Source organism: Ceratotherium simum, chromosome 7, assembly GCF_057802395.1.
Source record: "Ceratotherium simum simum isolate JZ-2026a chromosome 7, ASM5780239v1, whole genome shotgun sequence".
Classification (NCBI taxonomy): Eukaryota; Metazoa; Chordata; class Mammalia; order Perissodactyla; family Rhinocerotidae; genus Ceratotherium; species Ceratotherium simum.
The window spans coordinates 48,513,412-48,535,428 of record NC_141906.1 but is presented as its reverse complement, the minus strand read 5'-3'; the positions used below and the strand labels follow the sequence as shown (position 1 = coordinate 48,535,428).

Genomic DNA, 22,017 nt, shown 5'->3' with positions numbered 1-22,017 from the left:
CCCTTGGTGCTCTTGCCATTTTCTGCTTCCAGATCTTTTCTCACTAAATGACCTTAGATCTCAGTTATTACAGTACCACGAAGGTCAATACGTATTTTAATCTATTGTAGAAGTCACAATTTTGTTAGTCTTTGGGCTGTTTTGGGATGGTGGGAACATAATGTGTATTCCAGGTAATGGTAGACATTTAAATTTGTGTTTACTGTAAAATTACCAATCTATTACAATTAATCTAATTTAAAACCTGTTCTTTTCTCATTTAGGGATAGAGAGTTTTTATCTCTGTGTTCCTTTCTATTTGCCCTTTCCTTCTGAAATATGTAATGTCATCAATTTCTATAAACACAGCCATTATTCCTGAGGTTGTCTGCCAGGAATAAAAAGATGGCATCAGCATTATTTCATAGTATAGAGCCACCTGTCCATCTCTGCCCTTTTTGCAGTGGTCTCTGCCAAAATGGAACATCTATAAAGAATAGAAGGAGAGTCAACAACTGAAATTTACTATTTGTATTGGTAATTGTAGTTGACTTTCTTATAGTCACACTTAAAAATTTTGTTTGGGGCATGTGTTTCATGTTTAAGGTATTTTGTCATTGTGGTGTGTTAAAAAAGAATGTTGAAGCTATTAAACTATCTTCTAAGGATATCTTTAAAAATTGTAGGATTAGTATGCTTGGTGGAGTCAAATTTCTGCTTTGCCAGAATTTCTTATATGTTGAATAGATTTTTTTAATAAATCTCTTCGTTAAGTGTCTGTGTGTAAAATTACACGTATTACTCTCAATATCCTTCTCTCCTATTGGGCTAAATTCATAAGCAGCTTTTACACTTTAATGGATAGAATGTATTTTTTTATTTTTCCATTTTTTAATGAAATAAACTGAAGAGATAAGTAAAAATTAAATTCAATAATTTATTTTAAAAGCATTTAGTAGCTTAAAATGCAGCAATTAATTCTCTTTGGCAGTCAGCTTTTTAGGGCCAGGTAATTTGCTGATTACCTCTAAAGACTCATAATTTTAAGAATTTCTAACATCCAAGTGTCTTAATTTTCTATTGGGATTAATTTATATAAAGTGATCTAGTAAATTGGCTTAGCTGTTAAGTGTCAAAATAAGCAGTTTTCTAAATATAATTCATCTTTATCCATTCAGTGTTTTGTTTTCCAGCAGATAATTACTTAATAGGCATAATCACAACTGACGAATTTCAAGCATAACTTCATTCAGCTATAATAAGATATTTGAAAAAAGAAACTTTCCTTGTGGTAGTGTTCTTGAAATCACAACCCTTGTAAAATAATCTCTTAGAATATATAGAACTGACACATAGAAAGTATCAGTTCCTATTTTATAACTAGTTTTTTCTCGATTGAAATCATAGGATTTCGGGCCGGCCCTGTGGCTTGGTGGTTAAGTGCGCGCGCTGCGATGCTGGTGGCCCGGGTTCGGATCCCGGGTGCGCATCGAGGCACCACTTCTCCGTTCATCCTGAGGCCGAGTCCCGCATACAGCAACTAGAAAGATGTGCAGCTACGACATACAACTATCCACTGGGGCTTTGGGGGGAAAAATAAAATAAATAAAATCTTTTAAAAAAAAAAGAAATGATAGGATTTTATGGACAAAATCTGAGCAAATTCTGTGACTGTTGTCTAAGGTAAACCCTTTTTAATTTTTTAACCCTGGTCAACATTTTACAGAATTTCTTCTTTTTAGTTAGTGACTTGAACATTGTCATCAAATTAAGAGTCTGAAGAATGGTATCTTCCAACTATTCTGCCATTGTAGTTAATTTGTTAGTTTTATTGGTTTTCCAGTTTTAACATCCAAATCAATTTTTATTTCTATGAAGTTACCTTAATACATATTTATTATGGTTTTCCTGAATTTTTAACCATTTTGTATTTTTGCATCATTTCAGTAGCTGAAATCAGGACTAATCAATGCTATGGAGCAATGCTGTACCATAGAAACTTTGGCGATGACAGAAGAATCCTAGATTTGCATGGTCCAGTATGGTACCCACTAGCCACATGTGGCTATTGTACACTTGAAATACGACTAGTGCAATTGGGGCACTAAATTTTATTTAATGTTAATCAACTTAAATTTAAATAACCACATGTGACTAATGGTTACTATAATGGAAAGTGCAGCTAAAAAACCTCAAGTGCTTGTTTTTTGGTTTTAGATTTTCATAGAAACAAAACAAGACTCATAACTTAAAGGCCGTTGTATAAGATTCACTAGTATGATCAAAGTCATTTGTTCCCCAGAATAAGATATTAGCTTTATATGTAAAGAGAGGAAAATATGGCAACATTAAATTAGTGCAGCTACAGGTTATTTTCACCTAAAGAACAACCCTTGAATTCTTCAATAAAAGTAGCATCTGTTGAGAAAACGTAGCTATTCTAGTTGTGGTGTTTTGTTTTACATTAGGGAAAATTGGCAGGAGAAAAGCAAAAATAAGGCATTATTTTGTTTTGTGCTTTGCAGTTTTTACATTTTTATGTGTTACCTTCTCAAAGCCTCCCAATAAGAGGGAAAGCTAAGACCTAGAATTGCCATTATTCTCAGTTGTTAGGGGAAAATATTTCTTAACTCTTATGGTTGACAAGGGTCTGTGGAGAAGATGACTTAAAGATTTAGGGGGGAAAAGGCAATCAGAGGATTTGGCAACTGTTTGAATGCAGACTCCTAGAATGAAGAGTCAAAGATAATTGTAAATCGGAGCTAGGGTTACTGATCTGTGTGGTGATTTTATAACTTAGAGAGGAAACTGAGGAGGAACATCTGGTTTGGGGTAGAAGATTAGTTTTAAATGTTGATTTTAAGGTGCTGATATTACAAACAGAGGATGTCACAGGCAGTTCAAAACACCCCAAAGCCAGGCTGAAGGGCAGAGAAGAGCTAGTTCCTAGCTAGATATAAAAGATGCAGGAGTCAGTTGCATGGCTTGCTTGTTTTCATATCACATGCCCTTTTTTCTCATTTACCTGCTCCACCCTCCTCCCCCCAATATAGTGACTGTCACACAATTCAGTAGAATTTTGTTTGCGTAAAGAAGATGTAAGCCACGGACAAGAACACTCAGTTGAGAGAATGAATATTGATGAAAGAAATGCAGGGAATGTCTAGGAAGAGTGTAAAAGTGGTCAAGGAAGTAAGTGGATTGGATGGTTTGGTGTTACGGAAGCCGAGCAAAGGGAGAGCTGCACAGAAAGAGGCAGATCTGGATTGTGCAGGGAGGTGAGAAGGCTGATGATTACAAAAGGGAGCCTCTCAGCTGGGATCTGAGGAGTGTGCTTACATACAAAGCAGAAAGTAGTGGTTGCCAAGGGCTGGGGAGTTGTTCAGTGGGTGTAAAGTTTCAGTTATGCAAGATGCAAAAGCCCTAGACATCTGTTTTACAACATTGTGCTTACAGTTAACAATACTGTCCTGTCCACTTAATTTGTTAAGAGGGTAGATCTCATGTTATGCTTTTTTTTTTTTACCATAATTTTTAAGAAAGGGAGAAAAAGAAAAAAAGTTCTTGATATTTTTCTGAGACTGTAATGTGAGAGGAAATTGAGACAAGGATTCTTGAAACTGGCTGATTTTTTTATTTTGTCTTTTCCTGAATTGCCCCAATCTGGGTTTACTCTTAATTTGGTTGAAAGCATTTCTGCAATTACATACCTTAAAATGCTTGGATAAGGGATTGAGCAGGTGTGACCACCAAACCAATATCTCTGCAGAGCAGTCATTTAACATTTCAAAAAAGCATTAAAATGCCTGAAGATGTGATGAAGAGTCTAGAGCGGCACTGTCTGGTAAAACCTTCTGTGATGGCGGATGGAAACGTCTGCCCTGTCCTGAACGGTAGCAATAGCCACATGTGGCTTTTGAGCACGTGAAATGTGACTACATGATTGAGGAACTATATTTTTAACTTGATTTAATTTTAATTAATTTAAATTTAGTCACATGTGGCTGATGGCTACCATACAAGGCAACACAAGTCTAGCAACTTCAGAAAAGTTAATCAGGGTATGAATGAAATAGGAACTCGGTCCTGGGCATTTTGGATATGAAATAAAAGCTGAGGGAAATGTATTACGAGGTATTACAGGAGACCAGAACTCCAGCTTTATGTTTTAAAGTGAATCTTTTGGATATAGTGCCATCCTATTTCTTTTGTATTTGATCTTATCAACTTAAAAACATACAGAGATAGAGAGTAGGTGGGGGAAGAAAACTGTCTGTAAATGAGTTTACAGTGGAATTTATAAGCTGTGTTGATCATTTTTTAAATTTTGTTTTTTTCACCTTCGTATAAATACACAAAGCAGCCAACTGAGACAATAGTAGAGTCCTTGCCATAAAAGATGCTCCTTATACAGAAGCAGGAACTAGGCTGATCATTTCAGTAGTGATGCCATTTTAAAAATACAACAGAGGAAGGATACATGATGGTAAACTTAAAAATGATGTTAGTTTTTCCCTTCTGTTTAGTGTATAAACAGCTCTCGTAGGTCAGGCCACCTCATCTCTCCCCTGGGCTATAGCAGACACTTCTCAGCTGGGTTTTCTTTTTTTTTTCCTTTGTTTTTGTGTGTGTCTCTCTGGCCCAGAGGCTACATCACCCCCAGAATTGTATTAGATCCACATCTCTGCTTAAGAAATTGATTAAATTAATGGAGAAGGGAGAGAAAGAGAGAACAGAGCCCACGATTAGGCTTTGCTTTCTCTGGTGAATCCATAGAAACTCTCGTGGTTTTCTCCTTGGAAGCAGGTATCTGTTGATGCCTACTCTGTTGCCTCTTCATGGTTTTCTCTTTGCCTCTGCTTCTGAGTGCTCTTTTGCTTCTCTTCTCTCTGTCAGAATATATAACTTTCATACAACTCTAGTAGTAATCTGGAGTTACTTCTAGTACTCTAGAATCTTACGGGTCCAGCTAATTACCCTCAACTCTATTTGGGCAGAACTTTTTCATCAAGGGGCTGTAGATCAGCGTCTGTGTTGATTGGTCTAGTCAGCTGTGACAGGGAGACAAGGTCATGTGAGATAGATATTGCCATCTTCAGATAAGGAACCACCTAGAGTTACTTCCTCAGTTTAAAAGTTTCCAGAGGAGGGCTTGGTGGCACCTATTAATACACTCTTTTCCGGTAGACATCTGTTCCTATGTTCTTCAATTGCCCACTCAGTCTTTATAATCTTTATAAACTGTGGCATAGTCCCTACCTTTTATGTTATGGTTTTGGAGGGCTTCTTTTTCAGAACTTTAGAATATTACTTTTATTATAGAAAATTAAGCGACCATTTCTCCTATCTCTTCTCTTGGCTGAGAAGGACTTCAAAGCCTGGGAGCCTCCCTCTGATTATTCCTACTCCTCAACATGCCTATGGAGAAGGAAGTTATTCCCTAGTTGGAATTTTCCTGGATTATAGATAATCACACTTAAATGAGGACACAAAAATATTTTTCAATTAAAAAATTTAACAAAAAAAATTAACTTAAAAAAAAAATCTAGCACTCAGACATACCATTGGCAATTTACTAGTTATTAATACTAAATAGAACAGCAAGTAGAGCATAGCATTGTTGTGTTCTCCATTTCTTAGATTAAATTAATCTCTACTTCTCCAAGTTTTACATTTTTTTTTGCTTAAAACTTCAAAACTTCATATTAGATATGCTTATTCCTATTTTATTCACGAAAAAAACAGGTCAGGTCATTGCTTTGGGGAGTTGGATGTAATCCTCTTTGAATTTGACTTTTCCTTTAGCTTTCAAATTGAGGTCTAACAGTGTGCTAATATACTGTTAGATACGATTTTATTATGGAGGTTGATGGTTTTCAGTCATGTCAAATATGGGCTAGAAAATCAATGGTGCTGTAGAATATGACTGAGGAAAATGACATTTTGGGAACCTACCGTGCACCCAGCACTATGGTAGGAATTCGCCCCATTATCTTATTCACGCAATGGCCCTTTGGATTTTCTTTGATCTGAGATGTAACACTTATTGATTTTACATAATTCTATTTATTTATTCTATTTATTTTAGTATCTTAGCAATAAATTTGCATCAATTTAATTTTCCTTGGAAAGTCATCATTAATACACAAAACTTTTCTTTTAAAAACAGGATAAAAGAATCAGAGTGTCTCAACCCTTGACAAGAGGACCAAGTGCCTTTATTCCAGAGAAGGAAGTGAGTTTGTCTTAAAATATATAAAGTGTGATTTAAAAAAATAACTTAATTGTATCAAAAAAATCTCCATTGTTAATGTGGAAGTAAACGTGTTTTGCTCTTGTTTCTTATTTATATGTCAGAAAACCATAGAGATATTTTCTTTTCAACTTCACTTAAAAGTTTATGTGTGTAATCTGCCTTCTTATTTCAGAGTTAGATAGTACTGCAAGGTTAGAAAAACATTTGATTTCAAATATAACTTTTCTGAAGAAAGCTGCTAACAGTAATGAAATTTAATACTAACCTGAAGGTTTTAGGTTTTAAAATGGCCGCTATTTCATGGTGATTATAGGGTACATAAATGTTAAGAAAAAATATTTTGAAATGAAAAAGTGAGTTTCCCAACTAAACCTATTAAACAAAATATGATATTATTACATCACTAGTAGTCACTGTTTTCATTTCTAAGTCTCTGATTGGACAGAATGTCACAGACTCTCCAATATAACCTGCACCTTTGGTGAATGCAAAAATGAGAGGTTGTAAAGTGACACAAAGGAGATTATATTCAATACAAGATTTGTGCCTGTTGTGTATATATCTCTATGAAAGATCACAGCAATGTGCAGGACCTTCCAGATTCCTAGATGTCTCTCAGATACACTTGGGCTAAGAAAAGTTTAAGAACCACTAATTGAGGAGTTTTTCTCTGCTTTGAGGAGTTAGTAACTCACATTGAATACGGTTATATATACTGATTCACTATTTACTGCAAAGATATCATTTAGCTTAGAGCACCAGCATTATCGTATATTGTTCTGAAATTAGTCAGCAAATATTTGTAGAGCAGTTTTATATAAATTGTTTTGTGCCAGGCATTGTCTTAAAAGAAGGGATAAGTAGCAAATCAAAACTACAATGAGATATCACCTCACGCCCGTCAGAATGGCTATAATTAACAAGACAGGAAACAACATGTGTTGGAGAGGTTGTGGAGAGAAGGGAACTCTCATACACTGCTGGTGGGAGTGCAAACTGGTGCAGCCACTATGGAAAACAGTATGGAGATTCCTCAAAAAATCAACGATAGAACTACCATATGATCCAGCTATTCCACTGTTGGGTATTTATCCAAAGAACTTGAAAACACCAATTTGCAAAGGTACATGCACCCCTGTGTTCATTGCAGCCTTATTCACGAAAGCCAAGACTTGGAAGCAACCTAAGTGCCCATCAAGGGACGAATGGATAAAGAAGCTGTGGTATATATACACAATGGAATACTACTCAGCCATAAGAAACGACGAAATCCAGCCATTTGTGACAACATGGATGGACATTGAGGGTATAATGCAAAGTGAAATAAGTCAGAGGGAGAAGGTCAAATACCGTATGATTTCCTTCATTAAGTAGTAGATAATAACAACAATAAACAAACACATAGGGACAGAGATTGGATTGGTGGTTACCAGAGGGGAAGGGGGGAGGGAGGAGGGTGAAAGGGATAATTCGGTACATGTGTGTGGTGATGGGTTGTAATTAGTATTTTGGTGGTGAACATGATGTAGTCCATGCAGAAATAGAAGTACAATGATGTACACCTGAAACTTTTACAATGTTATAAACCAATGTTACTGCAATAAACAAAAAATTAAAAAAAAAAAAAAAAAAAAAGAATTCAAATAATACATGCCAGGTCGTTGCCAAAGTCAGCAGTCCCTTCCTCTTCATTTTGCTCGTTTAGTGACTTTACCATTTAAAGGAAAATGTTAAATGAAAGTTGAGAGTAATGTTTGGGGAACTCCATGACTGTAGCTGATCTAGGTAGCGACCGCACATTAGAGAAACTGCAGAACTTGTGCCTGTTTCCCTCAAACAGCGTAGGGGCTGCTCTTAGTGGAGTGATTGCCTCATAGATATAAAGACTTCCTGAAGCACAGTCATTTTCACAGTATATATTTGAAGATAATCTAGTTTGCAGAAGCCACCACTGTTTTCAGGATCTTTGCGTCATATGAGTCTGTTAATGTATCTTAGGCATCAGTTAAACAGAAGAAACTTCTGCTGGGGAAGTCGAAATAAAAACAGCAAATATTCTATCCCTAATTGTATGTGGTTTACCTGGATCCTCTTATGTTTTTAACTATCATCTTGATTCCTGTAGTTGACAAAATGGGGAGAAATGGGCAAATGAAAGTATATCTGGCTTTATAATTAGCTGAAGTGAAATTGCCTCTTTTTTACACCATTGTAATTAACATTTCCTCACAATTTACACTTTTCAAACATTATATTTCCTTTGGGATTAAATTTTCCTCACTCGATAGTGCCTTTGTGTAATTTGTACTTATTTTTCAGAAGCGGCTGTGTAGCCAGCCCTGAAGAGTAGACGGAGTCTCTTAATAGCACTGTGGCTCTTTGGAAAGACCGTTAGTCGGGACTTTAGGAGCTGGATTCTAGTCCAGGCTCTGCTATTAACTGGGTGTATGAGCTTGAATTTAATCTTGAATCTATTTCCTTATCTAAAATAAGGAATCCATTCTTCTTCAGTCTGGAACTCTAATTCTAAAATATCAATAAATAATGGACCAATCCTAGAAATATGCCTTTCATGTCCATTAATTCCCACAGAGCTGAGTCCTTCTACAAGGTGCTAATAAGCTCTTAACACTTAACTTCAGAGCCAATTCTTGGTGTGATGCCCAAGCTATCATGGTGCATAAAGTTGTATATAAATAATCTATTTTGAGAAAGCCCTTTTGATTCCCTAGGATGGAAGATGTCCATTTTAATAACTTAAACTTGTTTTTAGTAATTAATACGATAGGCTCAAAATAGGAATGACAGTATTCTAGTGTTCTTATTAATTTTTCAATTAACACTTTTCTACAAATTATCATATTTTCCTTTGTCCCTAAAGATACTTCAGAAGGCTTTTTTTTTTAATGTTGAATAACAAAAACAAGCAAAGGATCAGACTGAAAATATCTGTCTTAAGATAATATGATTAAGGATGTTGATAGGATGATGAGATAAAATTGTAAATATATGTAATCAACTGCCACTGCCTTTGCCGTACCACAAATTGGTGTGACAATGGCCAGGCAAGTGGGCCCTGAAAAATTCACCTTATGTGCCTGGCAAAGCAGATGGAAGCTTCTTTTCTCCAGTTTTGTAGCTATGTGTATTATGTTTGATAATTTGACATTTGTTGTTTAATAAATTGTAGTCCCAGAGCCAAAAATAAATGTTCCTTTCTTTTTTATTTCAGTTCTAGTATGAGCAACTGCAACATTTCAATGTCTGTTAATATCAAAAGAACATTCATTTGCTTCAATAGTGGCATAATTTATGTAAACCAAAGATGTGTTTACTTCTCAATAATTGTTTTGTGTTTCTTGGTTGTAAGGTTGTCCAAGCAAACACAGTGGATGAACGTACTAACTTTCTTGTGGAAGAATACTCTACATCTGGTCGTCTGGACAACATCACTCAGGTCATGAGTCTGCACGCTCAGTACCTGGAGTCTTTCCTGCGAAGCCAGTTCTACATGCTGCGCATGGACGGCCCCCTTCCTTTACCACACAGGCACTACATCGCAATAATGGTGCGCGCGTTTCCTGTGTTCACGAGACATCGTCCTCACTTATTCCTTTTCCCTCCTAATGTTGTTTGTATGTGTGTTTGTGTGTGTGTAGAGGTAAATATGATTTTATAGAAATGAGAATTGAAGAAGCCTGTGGCTTTTTGGATACCAAATCCCTTGGATACATTATGAATGCTTTAAACCACTTAATGTACTGAATGTTTCTCATTTATCAGTTTAATCTCTTATGATTAAAGATGCTGGTAGAATCCAAAGTAATATCCCTAATATCCCACAAGTTTTGTTTTTGCTCTTGATATCTTGTTTTTATTATTAATATAAAACAGATTGTTTGTGACATTTTATTTAGTCATTTTATACATAAACAATGTTAGTAATTTGGCCAAGTAAGAGAAAGTATCAGCACTGGTGGAGACTCTGGATAAGAGAGGAATTCTTAAATGAGTTATAATACTTCTAAGTATAATACTTGGTACAAGCTAGTTAACCAATTAACGTTTTTTGGGGGGAGAGAATTATAAATTGGGATGATAGGGAGCAGGAATGAGAAGGATAGAAAGAAAACAGTGTTACAGTTGGACTATTACTAGAGAAAAAGAGGAAGGAGAACATGGTGCAAGTCCTATATATTTGGAGAGTTTAGGAGAACAGCTGGGCTGGCAGAGCTAGCCAGGAGTTAGGAGATTAGTTTTTACCAAGTTTAATTTGATTATCTTGTTTATACCCTCACTGAAGTTTTAGCAACAAAAGAGGGCAGCCTTCTATGTTTTATTGAATCATGAACTTGACTAAGACTATAATTTCAGGTTAAAGTTTTGATGACAGTAAGGCTGAAAGCAGACTTTGAATGGTTACGAACAAAGACGTAAATAAGATATGGAAAATAGAATAAAACAATGCTGTTTTATTGAGAATCAGCCCTGAGGAAAGGAACAGTGAAAAGTCTGCTTTGCATGGATTTACTAGATTGTCAGTATGGGGGCTGATTGTGACTGCCTAGGAAGGAACGCGTCGGTGAGCTTCGGTTCAGTCTCAGTAGGGTGATGTGCACAGATAAGACTGAAATCACAATTATCTTAAAGGGGATAAGAGAGGGCCCCAAATTAGCATGCATCCTGAATTGGTAGAATACAGGTTAATGAGATTTTATTATGTTTTAAACAGAAAACAGGTGATATCATTTACCATAATGCAATGGACATGTGTTTTCCTAATATAGCTAGAAAGTGCGTTCTAGGTTGACCTGTACCAAGTTCTGGATGAGGAAAAAATTGTCCTCATGTGACAATTATTTGCTTATGTGAGTATCAGCTACATGATTTCATTCAAGAATCTGTGGCAGTGTTGTGATGAAAGTTTTAGAAGGAAGAGGAATCTGTAAGAAAAGAATTATTGCCTATAAAAATTATTAAACTCCATCTAAATTATTTTAGAAAGAGAAATAACATAAGACTCTATGCTTGTTTTATCAACTAACTCTTTTCTTTGTGTTTTAGGCTGCAGCTAGACATCAGTGTTCTTACTTAATAAACATGCACGTGGACGAATTTTTAAAGACAGGAGGTATTGCTGAGTGGTTGAATGGTTTGGAATATGTACCACAAAGACTGAAAAATCTTAATGAAATCAATAAGCTGCTAGCACACCGACCCTGGCTGATCACGAAAGAGCACATTCAGGTACTGAGTGTTCCTTTGAAATAAAAAAGAAGTTTACCAATGATTCTAACTAAGAGTTAATTTTTTTGCTTAGGACTTAATTTTAAATAACTTGCATATTAGGAGCTTGAAAAATAAAAAAATAGTATATTAATATGTGTAGAAGAAATGAATTTAGAAAGTCAGTGGGTTTAATTTAGATACAAGTGAATACTTCTCTTTAAGTAATCAGTAATTAGCTATACAAGTGCTTCAGTGAGTGGCTGTGAGAAAAGTTGATTTCTATTTTCAAGCCGTAGATAGAACAAAGAAAATACACTAGCATGATAGGATACCTGGGTTCTAGTGTCTACCCTGTTACTGACAAGTTGGTGACCTTTAGTGAGTTAACTTCTGTGGCCCCCGGTAGTTCCCCTTCTATAAAATGAGAGGCCTAGATTAAATGAGTTCTAAACTCTTTTCTAGTTCTAACTTTTCATAATTTTAAGACTTTCAAAAAATGATTTTACAAATAAAAAGCGATTTGCCAACTGGTGTGTGAATGCTTAAATGCCTCTAGAAGCTAGAGCTTACATGAGAAATAGAGTTGTGATTGACTAGAACACTTGCTCCTCAAAAGGAGTGTCCATCAAAGGCATACAGGGTGTGGTTGTTACACAATATTCTTAGCACCGTGCTTGGCACTTGGTAACCACTCAATAAATAGGAGCTATCATCTAAATTATTATCAGTAGAAGCTTTAGGTATTTAAAATCCCTGCTTCTAATGTATAGAAATGTCCTTGTTTTTTTGATCCTCTTATTAGACTACATTTTTGTTAGCTATTTGCTCGCTTAAACCAAACTTAGCTTTTGTCAATCTGTGTACTCTAAGATTTTGATTATCTGTCTGGGAATCTGTGAAACACAGTGTTGTCCTGAGGTTTATGTTCTGGTTTGGTAATATGTTAAATAGATAAGATAATTAATCATTATTTCTGTGTCAAATGTTAATTACTTGGTGCCAGATACTTTGGTGGGTCTAAAAAGATAGACCCCCGCCCTTGACGGGCTTGGAGTCTAGGGGAGGAGAGACACGGAGGTAATGACAATAATCACAGCACAATAGTGTTTGAGGGTATGAATAAAGAGAATGGATAAGGAGGTTTCTAGAAAGAAGTAACATTTGAGGTAGGTCTTGAAGAATAAGTGGGAATTTTGAAGTAGATGAAGGGTGTTCCAGGCAAACAATAGGATATGAAATATTGATATGTTGGAAAAGAAGCTAACAGCTTCAGGTTACTGTCGTGTAGGAATGGTTATGTAAGGTGGGGGATAAGAGGCAGGAAGAATTGGGATCGTACTGTATGACCCAGTGAATACTATATTAAAAAATTTGTGTTTTATCCTCAAAAAGCTATGGTCTCCAGAGTTATGTTATGGTACCCCAGGGGGTACACAAGACAATCCTTCAAAATGTTAGAAAACTGTGTCTGTCTGTGTGTGTGTATATTCTCATCTCATCCTTTTAAACTTCTGTATTTGTATATTTTACAATATTAATATTACAGTACATGGATATAACTAACCTATATAAAATGTTATATTTTATAAGTATATATTAATTTATAAATAAATGTACATACTATCAGGAGTTGGGCCCCCCAATTGTTGCTGTCAGAAGTATATATGATCAAAGGAGCTTGGAGATCGTACTCCCCTGGTAGAAGAGTGCCTTTGTTTCTAGGGCTGGGCTGTCCAGTACAGAGGATATACTGTACATGTAAAAATATACACCAAACATCCAGGACTTAGTAAAGAAAAAATTAGAAACTATTCCATTATTTTTTATATTGATTACATGTTGAAATGATGATATTTTGGATATATTTGGTTATATAAAATATGTTATAAAATTAAAAAAAAAAAGAGAGCTTGGAGATAACTGTGATAAAGAATCAAGAATCATTAAAAGTTTTTGAACTGAGTTGTAATATGAGCATATTTGGTGAGGCAGAAGACAAATTATATGTGGTTCAGGCTAGAAGCAGGGAGGCCAGTCATAAAACAGCTTAGAAATCCACCTGAGAGATGATTTTTTTTTTTTAAGACGTGGGGCGATAAAGAGGAGAGATCAGACTGTCTGAACTATTCTGCATAAGAATAAGCAGGATTTGGCGACTGGCAGAATGTGAAAATGGAGAAAGAGGCTGGGACGGGAGAGTAACTCTAAGGTTTGCCCTTCTTGACTGGGCAAAAGGCAATGCCGTGAGCAGGATAGCATACAGAGGCCTGAGAACAAAAGAGGATGACATGCGTGTAATGAAGTCCAGTTACTGAAGAAAGTACAGGTCTGTAGCTCAAGATAAGAATAGATTAGGAAAAAAATCAGATAGTTATTTACAGAAAAGCAAAGGTCAAGTTGAAAGAATGAATGATCCATCCAGGAGATACTGTACAAGGAAAGAAGATCGTGGGTAGAATAGAGCAAGCCAACATTTTGGAGGCAAGCAGGAAAAAGAAGAGGGCTGTGAAGGAGATGGAGAAAAGTGCATCTCAGGGTAGAAAGGGTGCAAAAAAATAGTGGAATTGCTGAAGTCAAGGGAGATTCATTTCAAGAATTTCAAGAAGGGAGGAAATTAGGAAAATGTAAATTCTGCAGAAATCAAACAGGATAAGGACTAAAAAGAAATAGTCAGATTTGGCCTTTTGGATGTCATATTTGACCTTAGTGAAAGTAACTTCAGGAGTTTGTTTGAAAAAGAAACCCGATTATAATGAATTAAAAAAGTAGAAATGAATGTGAGGTGAGAAATTTGAGATGATGACTGTTGGCTATCCTTTCAGGTTTAATGATAATCCTGCAAAGACTGGCAAAGGCATTGTAAATTCAACCAATCCTTTTGGAAAGCTCTTTGGCAGTATTATCAAAAAGTCATAAAAATATCAATACCATTTGCCCTAAAAATCCCATTAGGAATTGTTTCTAGAATATGAATGAAGCTATAACATGAAGATGCTGTTTAAGTAATAGCAAATAAAAAAAGTTTAGAAGCAATTTAAATATCTAACAGTAAGGGAATGGAGAAGTAATTCTGTACATCCATTGCTGTGTAATATAGCCCATGTTTAAAATTAATATAAGACAGTGTAGCCTCATGAAAAATGAATATGTCAAAATGTCAAGTTTGAAAAGCAGAAAAAAAAATAGATATATACTCTGATTATATAATTATGTTTATAAAAATAAAAGAAGATATGTAAAAGTTACATTAGGGTGGTAGAATATGATTGATTTTTTTCTGTGTGTGTGTGTGTGTGTGTGTGTAGTTAAATATAGGGAGTAAAGCAAAAGCAGTTTTTTGGTTTTGGGTTTTAGCTGTGAAGTGAGGTAAATGAAAGTTTTAGATTTGCAGGGAGCAGCAGGATATACACACACACACCCCAAAAGAGAGAGAGAGACATAGAACACTGATGGGAAAGAATCCCTGAGATTAATAGACGGAATTGGCTCTTGGAGAAAGAGGGGATGGAGGGATTACTGTTTTTAATGGCTTCACTTGTGATTCCATCAGTCAGCTGGAGGATCAAGTAAAATAGCATATGAAAAAATGCTTTGAAATTTTTTAAGTTCTTACTCAACTGTGAGGTAACATTCTACAGTTTCTGTCATCTACTATAGGGTCTTTCTCCATCAGAGAAGATATCTAAAAGATAACTAAAAGTTGACTTACTGAATTGGATTTTTATGTGATTTTTATGGTAAAGTCTACCTTAAAACCTTAAAATGAATGGTTTTGCTAGATAATCTTTAAAGTCCCTTCTAGTTTCAATGTTCTTTGATTCTCTGAAATATCTTTCTAAAGTAACATAATATGTAAAAGTTGGAAGCAGAAGTTTCATTGTATATATAAGGAATTTAGAAGAAGCCACAACATAATTATATTGTTAGGTTTGATAGTTTTAATGTAACATTGTTTGTTACAGTGTAAGATTATTTGACCAAAGCCGTATCTTTAATATATGAAATATTTTTTAAAGGGAGTTTTAAGTTTTATTACTATAAATGGACTTATGAAATTTGGTAAATTTTCCATGCTTCCTAAAATTGCTTTGTAGCATTCTGTGATTTACATTTTTACACTAATTTGCTTTCTCATTTCAGAAACTTGTCAAAACTGGAGAAAATAATTGGTCTCTGCCTGAACTGGTACATGCTGTGGTCCTACTGGCACATTATCATGCTTTGGCAAGCTTTGTTTTCGGTAGTGGCATCAATCCAGAGAGAGATCCAGAAATCTCCAATGGATTCAGGCTCATATCAGTCAACAATTTCTGTGTTTGTGATCTCGCTAATGACAACAACATAGAGAATGCATCCCTTACAGGCAGCAACTTTGGGGTTAGTTTTCTTAACTGTTTTGCCTTTAAACTTCCTAACATTAAAAATATCTAGAAAGAATTTATTCTCTGATTAAACAGGATATTATATACTTGAAATATTATTGCATAATTTTTATTACTGTAAGAATTTACCTTGTACCTGAAGTTCTGAATTGTCTTAAAGAGGCTTTTAAAGCAAATAGATATTATTACAAATATAGGGCTGCCTCATTTTTAAAAAAATAAACTATAATATAATTTAATATATACCAAATGCTAGAATTCTAGATTAAATGTATTTATACTTATAACCTTTCTATATTTATAACTGAAGCAAAATGTTTGAGTATGTCATATGATTTTCTTTGGAGTTAGTGGAACACTCAGATACTTAGTAATGGTGCCCATGCCACTGTACTTAATAAGGTGACATTGGGAGATGGAGACATTTACTGGAACAATTTTTAATATTAATAACACCCAACATTATCTTATCTGGCTCCAGATTGTAGATTCTCTAAGTGAGCTAGAGGCCTTAATGGAAAGAATGAAAAGGCTTCAAGAAGAAAGGGAAGATGAAGAGGCATCTCAGGAAGAAATGACCACTCGTTTTGAGAAGGAGAAGAAAGAAAGTCTTTTTGTGGTTTCTGGAGATACTTTTCATTCATTTCCTCATTCAGGTGCATTTTTGTGTTCACTCTTTGCCTTTTAGTTGTTGTTAGAACCCTGACAGACCACCTTCAGTATCTTCCACATGGATGTGTACAAAATTCTACTGCCCTCTTCCTTTTATTCAGTTCCCGTCCCTCCTTACCCCAGTGTTATGCCTCACCTCTCAGGTCAGTGCATCTTTGAGTACATTTCAGATCCAGGCGAGAGGAACTTCCAGCTTTGTGGTCCATACTCTAGCCCGGGTGAAATGTCATTCAAAGCAGACCAGTTTTTTATAATGGTAGATAGAAATATTTAATTCACCCCACTTTTGCGATTTCTTTAATGATAAGTGAAATCCTGTTTCAATAGATATAATTTTTAAAAAGATGTCTTTGCCTTTTTTGTGGGTGGGGAGTGTGTGGGAGGACTGTTCTTATACTGCTGCTTTTCCAGATTAGTTCTAAAATTACATTGCACTTGCATTTGCATTTCTTTGGAGAAATCTTTGGAATTTTATAAAAATGTATTATTTAGGTCATTTTCTTAGAATTTGGAAGAATTCGTTCTGTATTAAAAGCTAGGCTTCTTTGCTCTAGTCTTAAAAATATGTTTTTTCTAATATTCTGAGACAGAAATAGGAGGGTAACTGTGATTATGACTTAAAAAGGTATCAAATAGCACATAGTAAATGTTATTAAAATAGCATATACTCAATAGAAAGCTTAAACCGTTCAAAGTCGTCAATCTACATAACATTTATTTTTAGAATAGTGTTCCATTGGTTTAAAAGAGGGCTTCAAAATTACTAGTCTTACAGCTAGTCAATCTCATAAATTCTGAGGGTAATTGACTTGGCCATAACTTTTTTGTTAACATTAAACGTAACATGGACCACTAGCTCTCAGATGTTTTACCAGGAAGGACAAAAACTCCTTTCATTGTTTTCCCTGACAATCTTTTTTTATCTGCGAAATTGAGTGTATTAAGTAAGAGTTTCTCAGAGCTTCTAATCAACAGGAAACCAAAATAAAAAAAAATTAGTGTTTTAGTTATTGGTTGAATATTCATTCTACAAACATTTATTGAGTACCTCATTTAGTGACAGCATTATGGTAAGTGCTAAGGTTTTCAGGCTAGGTAAGACATGCTTCCTGCCCTCTGGGAGCTCTCATTGCTAGTGGGAGAGAAATAAATAATTATAACACATAGCAGAATGTGAAAGGTGTATGAACCTAGAAGAGGACTCTGAACCCAGTCTTGGTGGGGAGGAATGTGGACAGAAGGAATCCTAGAGGAAGACTTCCTCCAACCATTTGACTCTAAGCTAAATCTTAGAGACTTGAGTGCAGGGGAGTCAGGCAATGGCTGGGGGATAGGGGAGTTGGTGGTAACCAGCATCCAAGCCTGAGCCAAGGTACAATGGTAAGGAAACAGGATTCTGGGCGCAGAAACAAGTGGTTCTGTGTTCTTAGGACATAAATCATGAGGTAGATAATGTGAGGAGGAAGCTGGTTAGGTAGACAGAGACCTTATCATGATGACCTTTCTAACCTAAAGGAACATGAAACCTGCCATATTTAGACATTTTGAGTTGAGACACTGTACTGGAGATGTCCAGTACAGTGCTTCTCAAACTTTAATGTGCATATGAGTCACTGGGGAATCTTGTTGAGATGCAGATTCTGAGAGGCCATATTTCTATCACACCTCCAAGTGATGTCAGTGCTGCTGGTCTGCAAACCACACTTGGAGAAGCAAGGGTTTAGCAGATAGTCTGAAGGTCAGGGGAAGGTTTAAGCTCAAGATAAAGTTTTGGAAGTTATCAGCATATAATTGGGAGTTAAAATCAAAAGAGTTGATTATAAAAATCATCCAGGGAGAACAAATGGGACAGAGGGAAATAATGAGCCTAGGTGAACCTTCTAGGTAAACCAATATTTAAAAATCTAACATATTTATTAAGGTTATTAATATCTATTTGCTTTTAGGCATTAATTTTCAAGAACTTTGCTAAGATTCACTAGAGCTTGAAGGATATAAATGTTTTATTTCTTTTAGGTTTTTTTAAATATTGAAAATATATTTTGGATCCCATTCTCTACCTTCTTGGACCCTTGAGCAGGGACTACTGCCTTCTAAACTGAATTTTGACTAGCAAGTCTTAGACCCTAGACAAAAATTATATTCTAATTTTAACAGAAGAGGCTGTATCATTTGCAGATCATTCAAGGAAATAAATCATTTCATTATTTACTCTTAACCATTCCCAGTACTAAATTTGTTGATCACAAAAAGAACATAGAAAAATGACTCAGTACAGTGGCTGAGTCATTTTTATAGACTTAGCGTGTTTTAAAATGGAATTAGAAATTTATTTTTTCCTATAAAATATTTCTTGGTTTGAGCAGTGTGATAAAGCATTCCAGATTCCATGTAGAGATTCTAAGAATAGTTTTTCAAGCCTTTCGAAGAAAATGAATGTTTAAAGTGTTCTATAGGGGTCATATTCTAGAGCTTGATAACAGAGTCAACTAGCTTTTATTGTTTTTTGTTTTTCAAGTTAGAAAGATCTTCCAATACTGTAACATAGCTTCTTCTGTATTATGTTAGTAGCCACCTCTTAGGGGCAGAAGAAGGCAGACAATGTGCAAAATATTATTTCCTTTAAGTCCAGACTTTGAAATATTTGTTCAGATAGAATTAAAATTGAATTTTAGATTTGTTGATTGGAGTACTAATTTTAAATTCTTTTTAAAAAATATTTTAACTTCTTAAGATAAATTTAGGAAAAAAATATTTGTGGGTTGAGAGACCTCTGTACATTTCTTTCTGTGGGCAGAATTGTCTAGAAAACAGGTCTTGGTGGCTTCTAATTTTAAAAAGAATAAATGGATATTATTCATAGGATAAGTTCATAGGATATTATTCATAGGATAAATTGGTTAGTCTTTATTGTTTATTTAAAAATGTTTAAAAGTCATATGATGACTTGAAAACGTATATGAGCAAAACAAAAACTAACATCAAAGTCAAAGGATCCAGCTATGTAATAGTCAACTCCAGTATTGATATTTGCCGAACGAAACCACCCAGCTGTACGGTGTGGGGGGAAATATCACTTCAAAACTCTGTTTTACAGAGTTTAGTTATCAGTCACTGTTCTTGGTTTAATTTTACTTTACAACCCACAAAACTCCTAGTTTTCATAGCAGCCTCAGTGATCGCTACTACATTTTTTTCTTTGTTTCTGTTGATTATTACATGACAGGCTGAAGTAAGGAAAGCATAACCTTGTTCATAAATGTTAAGAGATAAGGCATTGAAAATGCCATTTCTGAAGTGTTTCTATACCTGCATAGAGTGCTGGAGCGCAAGGAGACGACACAGTAGCTGGGGTTGGGCTGGGGCTAAGTCTGAGATTTCTCTTCAGAGAACTGAGAGTGACTTAAAAGCTTCAGATCAGTTTAAGTGGTGTAATGTTTACAAGTTTTCCACATCATCTTAAACTAATCCCCATTGTATTTCTTAATTGACACTCAGTACTGACAATGATATGAGTAACTTACAGTTAGTTTACTTATTTCTTTTATAGATACTTCTTTTCTTATTAATGAAACAAAGAAAAAATAGATATTAAGTAAATAGCACAGTACCTGGTATGTAGTAAGTACTCAACAAATGCCAATCTCTTCTGTTTATGTGTAATAAAGAAGTTAGGGAAGAATATTAATAAGATATTTCCAAAGTTGGGTGGCCTGGGCTCGATAAGGGTGGTTCTCTGCCCGTATCGAGCATCCCAATTAGTCCATGGCAGCACCCTAAGGAAAGGTGAAAACTTGTGAGAAAAGAATACTTGTTGCTAGGATTTTCATGAAATAGCAAAAATTAAAGATAATGAAGGTACCAAGTGTTTCGGATGAATTATTATAATTGCACTTGTTTTTTAAGCCTCTCAAGACTGTCTAATTAAGAATTATAGTTTTTTTATTATGGCATAAAATTGTTTTGTTAACTATTTAATATTTATTAAATATTGAATTTATTTAATATTAATTGAAATACTTATTAAGAGAATATTGTTCTTGGCATGGAAGGAGCTAATTTTTATTTTGAAAACTTTATGTTCATTTTCTAGAGTTGAAGGCAGTAAATAAAGATTGTTCATTTCCTTTTAGTGGTTGAAATCAGAAAAAAGTAATTTTAAAGACAGACTAACCTAAAAAAAGTAAGTTGGGGGCCGGCCCTGTGGCTTAGCGGTGAAGTGCGCGCTCCGCTACTGGCGGCCCGGGTTCAGATCCCAGGTACGCACCGACGCACCCCTTCTCTGGCCATGCTGAGGTCTCGTCCCACATACAGCAACTAGAAGGATGTGCAACTATGAAGTACAACTATCTAGTGGGGCTTTGGGGAAAAAAAAGGAGGTGGATTGGCAATAGATGTTAGCTCAGAGCTGGTCTTCCTCAGCAAAAAGAGGAGGATTAGCTTAGGGATGATCTTCCTCACAAAAAAATAAAAATAAAAAAAAAAAGTAAGTTGGAAGAGATAATCTTTAAACCAGTTTAACATGCATTGGGCATTTAAAAGTTTTCAGTGCTGAAATATGCAGAAGTTGGCTGTCTTAAAATATTATAATCTTCCTGTCTTCCTAAATGCCACTTTGGTAATATTCTAATTACAATCTCTAATCACAGTCTCATTAGCACATGTTTACTTCATGTGTTGTACACTTTTTCATATGCAGAGAAAAAGGCACATATCTTAGGTGTAAAACTCAATGAATTTTTACAAACTGAGCCTTGCTGTTTAACTAGCAGCCAAGTCAAATAAGAATTTAGTGGCACCAAAAGTCTACTTCCCTCCCTGTTGTGTTCCCTTCCCAGTCCTTATCCCTCTCTGTAAGCTAAAAATGAACTATACTGAACTCATTTTCACTGTGAATACATCCAGATGAAACACCATCTAATTTTAACAAAATCTATCTTAACATTAAACTCAATTAAAGTGGTCTTCACCTTCATCTCTTCTCTTTCCCCACATCCCACTTCAACCCCTAGAGAGATCAAAAAAATATTTAAGTTCTGTGCTTACAGGCCTTTGCTGTCTTCCTTTTCTAAAGAAGTAGAGCTACAGTAGTGTGTTCATCCTTTGCCACTACTGTTTAGATATTTCAATTTAGTCAGTTTTTTGCCTGGATAACTACAGTTAAATGTTCAAGTTGCCAGCAATAGATATTTTATATGATTTAAGGCACGTAGACAATACTGTTACTTTGGAAACCTGTGGAAAAGCTAAAAAGTGGAGGAAAATGGAGTTGTTTCGTTGTTCTAAATGTGTACAGTTTCCTTAACATTGGATTGTTCATTATTGTCCTTAGATTTTGAGGATGACATGGTTATAACCTCTGATGTCTCCCGTTATATCGAAGACCCTGGTTTTGGGTATGAAGACTTTGCCAGGCGAGGAGAAGAACATTTGCCAACATTCCGAGCTCAGGTATAAGATGCCTTTAATTCAGGGAAACTAGCGAATCGATACTGTCAT

At 35.3% G+C, this 22,017-nt stretch overlaps 1 protein-coding gene across 1 annotated transcript in view; it reads left to right on the top strand.

Moving 5' to 3' along the window:
- The window catches only part of SESN3 (sestrin 3), a 70,737-nt gene that overhangs the window by 35,501 nt on the left and 13,219 nt on the right, over positions 1-22,017 (top strand). Inside the window, exons 2-7 of the mRNA XM_004427425.3 lie at positions 6,149-6,214; positions 9,606-9,803; positions 11,300-11,482; positions 15,605-15,841; positions 16,328-16,502; positions 21,851-21,969. Coding sequence (XP_004427482.1) covers positions 6,149-6,214; positions 9,606-9,803; positions 11,300-11,482; positions 15,605-15,841; positions 16,328-16,502; positions 21,851-21,969 — 978 coding nt within the window. The remainder of the gene's footprint in view (positions 1-6,148; positions 6,215-9,605; positions 9,804-11,299; positions 11,483-15,604; positions 15,842-16,327; positions 16,503-21,850; positions 21,970-22,017) is intronic.